Source organism: Tachysurus vachellii, chromosome 18 (assembly GCF_030014155.1).
Source record: "Tachysurus vachellii isolate PV-2020 chromosome 18, HZAU_Pvac_v1, whole genome shotgun sequence".
Classification (NCBI taxonomy): domain Eukaryota; kingdom Metazoa; phylum Chordata; class Actinopteri; order Siluriformes; family Bagridae; genus Tachysurus; species Tachysurus vachellii.
The window spans coordinates 706588-713569 of record NC_083477.1 but is presented as its reverse complement, the minus strand read 5'-3'; the positions used below and the strand labels follow the sequence as shown (position 1 = coordinate 713569).

Here is a 6982-nt window from a genome sequence, read left to right as displayed (position 1 = left end):
ATCATCAATATTATGTGTGGATACCAAGGCAGCGCAACAACAGAAACATGTCCTACACACACACACACACACACACACACACACACACACACACACACACACACACACAGACTCCATGTGGACTTATTACACACACTCATCAGCACGTGGATTCTCATCAGTCTGCACAGACGCCGGTTTTTCCTTTCTGAGGATGGAGAAGTGGGCGGAGCCTCAAGTCGCATGGCTCAGTAATATTAATGCATTTATTTAAACTTTATGTCTTACAGTATTCCAGATTACTTGCAAACAAAGTCACTTAAATATTGTTTATTGTTTATTTCACATTGTGCAAATAAATATTCATATAATTAAACTGTTTTATTACAGATTAACTAAAGAGTAACTAGAACGTACATTTCCTGAAGAAAATATGAATGGTTCTTGCACGTGGCAAATCCTGGAGGCTAGTCGAGACGAGCATGTGACGTCATCTGAATACTCTTGAGGAAGTTTTCCTCTTTGTGCTGTGTTTTGATATGTCACTTGTCCATGTTGTGCTAATTTTTTATTTTCACGTGACGTCACGTGACGTCATCAGAATACCTGTGAGGAAGTTCCCCTCATTGTGCTGAGTATTTTGATATGTCACATGTCCATGTTGTAAAAAGTTTTTTGATTTTACATATTTTGGGGGCGGGGCTGCGGCACAACAGGAAGTCCAGTCGGTACACCAATTTAAAAGTTTGTTCAGAGTATCACCCTAATGGAGCTGGCGAGTTTGGTGTAGATAGTTCAAAAGCTTGCCGAGTTGGGAGTCTATGGGAAAAAAGGCCAATTTGAGACCCGGTACCGGAAGTACCGGTACTCGGATCGCTTAGAAAAGTAATAGCACACCTCTCCTCAATGAGCCGGTCGATTTGACACCTCATTCATGGGTCTAGGACAAAAGCTGCGGGACAAGTTATGCACCGAAGTTTTGTCCGGCACAATAATAATAATGTTGCTTTGCAAGAACCATTAATAATAAATATTTTATAAATTACATTGATCTTTTTTGTCACGTCAATCAACTGACAAAACTGATAATATGGACTAAGACTCCTTAAATTTTAATTCTCCTAAATTCATTAGTAAATATGAATAATTAAATATGAATAATTAAATATTAATAATTAAATATATCTAGAGTAATAAAAAAATAGCTTCTTTGTTGTCTGGCTGAGTTTCTTTCCTTCTTCAGGTGTTCAGGAGAACATGTCCACTCCATCATCAGGTTCACAACGATCATCATCTTCTGACCAATCACAATCCAGATCCTGAAACTCCAATCCTAATCCACCACTTGGACTCCACCTCCTCTTCCTGCACATCCTTTTTCTCACTTCCCTTCTCACCTACGGTAGCAAAGCTAATGCTAACAGTGCTAACGTATAGACTGTGGCGTCTGACTGCATCAGTCACTGCACAGTTACACATCCTGCTGGTTAGAGCGAGAAACCTGCACCGATAATCAGAATCAGGAATAATTTGGTTATAATTCTATTATAATCTGTCATCTCTTGTTGAAGATTAAAAGTGGGCGTGTCCACAGTGGGCGTGTCCACATTGTGATTTACAGTGAATATAATAAACACGGTAAATATTTTAAACAGATGTATGACACTGAGATGTGATTCCCTTCCTGTTTCATTAGTCTCTGGTGTGTGTGTGTGTGTGTGTACAGAATGATGATGATGATATCAGGTGATAACAGGTCCTGATGTCTCCGGATGCTCTTGGTGTGTGTGTGTGTGTGTGTGTGTATAGAATGATGTTGATGATGATGATGATGATGATGGTGATGATGGTGATGATGATGATATCAGATGATAACCCTGTCTCCTGGTGTCTCCGGATGCTCTCGGTGGTCACGCGTCCTTGCAGCTGGTGTCCAGGGGGAACGTGTTGACCCACTCCTGTGTGCGTGCTAGGCACTGCGGCCAGTCGTAGAGCGGGCGATAATCGAAGTGGCGCAGCGCCTTGTCTGAGCGCACGGTGAACGAGGTGCAGGCGATGGCGACCGTGTAGCGGTTCAGCATGGGTGTGAAGTTGCAGAAGGGCTTCAGCAACCAGCGCAGCAGCTCGTTGAAGCAGGCCAACATCCAGAGTGCCCAGAGAGGCACGCGCAGAGAACGGAAGTTAAACACAGACAGGAACTGCATGTTGAAATCCTCATAACTCTTGTAGGGAGAATCATCATAGCAGAAGTACACTTCACCTCCGAGTCGCTCGGGACGCTCACGTAAAGCCCGCGCTGCTAACACGTGCATCCAGGCCACGTTTCCTGTCAAACAAAAGCATAAAAACATCAAACATCAGAAGCAGAAAGCTGCCGAGTTTCTCCAGGTCAACACATGCAGATGAAGAATAAAGTATTAATACTGAAGGACTCTGATCCAACCTGCACATGTAAACATGTTGGATGTCTCAAATAACACATGCTTTTTTTTCACACAATTTAAGTTCAACATGTTCTAACACCTCCAATTAGAGAAGCTCCACCATGACTAAAAAACAGCTCACGTGTAAAACGTGTCATGGAGAGAAACCCTGAGGTGTGAGACTGAGGAGCAGCGAGTGAAGATTGATGTGTTATAACGTTAGTGTGGAGGTGAGTCGTGGCTCGGAGTTAAGCTTCATGTTTCTGTTACACATTCCTCCGTTTCTGTTTTGTTCTCTGAGTCACTGCCTAATCATCTACAATCACACAGTGTAATAAAAACAAGCTGTGAGGAGTCAACACAGTGCTCCACACTGCTGAAGCTCAACACAGTGCTCCACACTGCTGAAGCTCAACACAGTGCTCCACACTGCTGAAGCTCAACACTGAAGCTTAACACTGCTGACTTTTGGCCATGTGTTTATGTTTATGTTTGTTTACTCCTCCCCGTCTCTACACACATGTCCCCTATGTGTTCATTGTTATGTCTGTTTAACCGTGCAGTGTTGCTGATGGCAGCGCAGAATCATCGTTAGTGTCCCATCGTCCTTGGTCCTGTTTAGTTTTCGTCTGTGTTCCTGTTTTATGTATTTATTATTTATTAAACCCTGTTTATTTGAAGCTATCCTGCGTATGGGTCTGTCTCCTCCTCCCGATGTGACAGAATGATTCCTCCCAAACTTGGACCCAGCAGGACAGCTTCCAGCCTGGACCGGTTTATTAGGAGCATATTTTGTTCCTCTTCCTGGACTGTTCCTCCAGTCCTCAAGTCTTCCTGGACTTTTTCCTTTTTTTGGTGACATCGCTCCACATTTTATTCAGTGAGGGACGCCGCTCCACTTCCGGTTCCCCGAGGAGGACGTCGCCTCACTTCTGTACCGCGGAGGATGTCACCATCCCGGTTTTGCCCCCTTCCTTTTTTTTTAGTGCCCTGCGGCATCGCCCCGCACCTGTTCCGGTGGGGGACATCGCTCCATTTCCGGTTCCCCGAGGAGGACGTCGCCTCGCTTCATCCGTGGGGGGTGTTACAGGCCCGTGGCGGGGATTTTTCCCACCCTCCTTCCCTCCCTCCTATTCTGGTTGTCAAGATGTGTGTCTGGCTGCAGTGCGTTAGGGGTTGTGCTCGGCCCTTCAGCTCGGCTGTGGACATCGCTTAGCCCTCTCTGGCTGCGCCACCATGTGCCTTGCTCCCCCCATCTGCCTCGCCGTATGCCTTGCTCCCCCATCTGCCTCGCCGTATGCCTTGCTCCCCCCATCTGCCTCGCCGTGTGCCTTGCTCCCCATCTGCCTTGCCGTATGCCTTGCTCCCCCCATCTGCCTCGCCGTGTGCCTTGCTCCACATCTGCCTCGCTGTATGCCTTGCTCCCCCCATCTGCCTCGCCGTGTGCCTTGCTCCACATCTGCCTCGCCGTGTGCCTTGCTCCCCCATCTGCCTCGCCGTGTGCCTTGCTCCCCCATCTGCCTCGCCGTGTGCCTTGCTCCCCCGTCTGCCTCGCCGTGTGCCTTGCTCCCCGATCTGCCTCGCCGTGTGCCTTGCTCCCCATCTGCCTCGCCGTATGCCTTGCTCCCCACATCTGCCTCGCCGTATGCCTTGCTCCCCCATCTGCCTCGCTCCCTCATCTGCCTTGCCGTGTGCCTTGCTCCCCGATCTGCCTCGCCATGTGCCTTGCTCCCCCCATCTGCCTCGCCGTGTGCCTTGCTCCCCCCATCTGCCTCGCCGTGTGCCTTGCTCCCCCCATCTGCCTCGCCGTGTGCCTTGCTCCCCCCATCTGCCTCGCCGTGTGCCTTGCTCCCCCCATCTGCCTCGCCGTGTGCCTTGCTCCCCCCATCTGCCTCGCCGTGTGCCTTGCTCCCCACAGAACCTCTTTTCAGCTTCAGGTTTCTTCAATGATCCCAGAATTTGCTGATTTTTAATCATTCTCCAGTGCGACATTTCCTGTCACACAAACCCTAACGTGAACAGATCCACTCCCACTTGTGTATGTTCGTCTCTCAGGTGTTCGATTCCCTGTAGAATCAGACTATATTATAATGTGTTGACTCAATTTTCCTATTGTGTGATGAGGTCACAGGAAACCTTCTCCTTCTGATGACTCTGAGAACTGCTCAGTAAAACCATCACTGCTGTTTCAGCTGAACCTCGAGTCATCAAGACCTTGTTTTTCTCCGCTCTTGTAACAGGATCTCTTTCAGATTTTGCCTCGACTTCAACAGTTCAAGTAATAAAACCTTTGAAGAGATTGTCAATGATGCATTTTCTAATGGAGGCCCATAAGTGCTGTTGTTGTGCATAATGTACCGCATGTTTACATCATCACACGTCATGAGCTCACTGTGACTCTTCTCAAGTTATCTATAAACACAGACACGAGGAAGTCAAGTCATTTCCCCTGCATCAGACTGCTGAAGGTGGTGAAATGTGTGATGGTGTGGATGTGGTGTGGTTAGGAGCTGAGAATGGGGGGTGGAGTCTCTGCGCCGGAGCGCGTAACGAACGAGTGTCAGCTTGTGCAGGATGAAGGGTGAATATTGGTGGTGTTTGTGACAGGATACCTGCGTACACACGCCCGTGCTCGGTGTTTTGTGGAACTCCATTAATGAGCCAGCCGCCGGTGCGAACCCCATTCATGTAGAACTCCTTCATCAGCAGGTGGTTTTCACCGTAAATCCCCGTGGGACGCAGAGCACACGTGTACAGAGTGGCACCGCCGGCTACCTGCACACAGAGAAACCCACAGCAAATCAACACAAACGGTAATTAACACCATCAGCACGTCCCTGAGGCTGCCATTCCTCCAAGTCTCACGTACATTATAGCAGCTATAAACCAGCTTTATAACCAGTCTATCTTTATTCTGACCGGTGCACAGCTCTGATACTGGAGACTCCTTCACCACATTACAGATCAGACATCAGAGACTACCTGTGAATGAGCTGTTGCTATAGAAACCATTACATATCACCACCTTCTGACCAATCAGAGTCCGGAACTCAGCAGCTCTGTGGTGTAAACTGAGGAATTTAAGTCGACGCAGTTATGACGAGGGACATCATGACATAAAGAACAAAGATCTCAGTAATGTTCGGGGTAAATGATGAAAATTATATATTTCAATCAGGACCACTTGAGTCAAAATAAAGAATTCTTTGACGTATATTTAAAATTTTTATTTGCAAGCTTATAAAATTTACATTTGGCGGTATGGCTCTGTTCTGAGTTCCCCATCCTTTTCATGAGCTCCATGAAAGCTAGTCAGGGAACAGCAGCAGCTTCTGAGGAGCTATGGGAGGAGCTAGGGGAGGAGCTGTGGGAGGAGCTAGGGGAGGAGGTGGGGTGCAGCAATGCAGAGGAAACAGTCAAGCAGACAGACAAAAAAGCATTTAAATAGGGCGCCCTGTTTGAAAAGGACCAATAGCGTGCTTAGGAATCAGATCAGCTGATGTGCGGGGTTAGAAAATTGACATCAGCTGATAGCCGAGCTTGACTATGTGGCCTGTCTGAACTGACGCTGAACGCTATATTTATATATAATATTACTGTGTTAATATTATGTATAAATATTATTATAAACTGTATTAACGTGTTAATAATAAACTCACATGGTGATGAAAAGTATTTAGTTTGGCATCAGGGACATGAGGAACACGGAGAACACGTCACCACGGGGATCATCTCTTTGTGAGAAACTGATGAATGGGGTGGTTGACAGAATGAGTCATATCACACACACACACACAAACACACACACACTCCCGCACGTGCACACAATCACGTGCACAATCACACACACACACACACACACACTCCCGCACGTGCACACAATCACACACGCACACAAACACACACACACTCCCGCACGTGCACACAATCACGTGCACAATCACACACACACACACATGCGCACACAAACACACACACACACATGCGCACACAAACACACACACACATGCGCACACAAACACACACACACACACACACTCCCGCACGTGCACACAATCACGTGCACAATCACACACACACACATGCGCACACAAACACACACACACACACACACACACTCCCGAATGTGCACACAATCACGTGCACAATCACACACACACAAATACACACTCCCAAACGTGCACACAATCACGTGCACAATCACACACACACAAATACACACTCCCAAACGTGCACACAATCACGTGCACAATCACACACACACACACACACTCCCGCACGTGCACACAATCACGTGCACAATCACACACACACACATGCGCACACAAACACACACACACACACACACACTCCCGAACGTGCACACAATCACGTGCACAATCACACACACACACACACACACATGCGCACACAAACACACTGTGAACTGTCATGTCCCTGAGTCAGGAGCTGATAAGACACTGCACTACACACTGGGACACTGATGACTATAATTTCTTCATCAGTCTGCACAGCAAATCAAATTAGTTAAATATAACTGTGTTAGTGTAATCAGGTCTGTCTGTCACACAGCTTCCAGC

The 6982-nt window shown here is 47.4% G+C and overlaps 1 protein-coding gene across 4 annotated transcripts in view; it reads right to left on the bottom strand.

Moving 5' to 3' along the window:
* Positions 1–294: 294 nt before the first annotated feature.
* hsd3b7 (hydroxy-delta-5-steroid dehydrogenase, 3 beta- and steroid delta-isomerase) overlaps positions 295–6982 on the bottom strand; it is a 29089-nt gene continuing 22401 nt past the window's right edge. For all 4 annotated transcript variants that reach the window (XM_060892522.1, XM_060892523.1, XM_060892521.1 and 1 more), the window contains 2 exons: positions 5015–5177; positions 295–2305 (listed from right to left, as the gene is read on the bottom strand). In XM_060892522.1, the coding sequence (XP_060748505.1) occupies positions 1890–2305; positions 5015–5177 (579 nt within the window). In that variant the 3' untranslated portion in view covers positions 295–1889. The remainder of the gene's footprint in view (positions 2306–5014; positions 5178–6982) is intronic.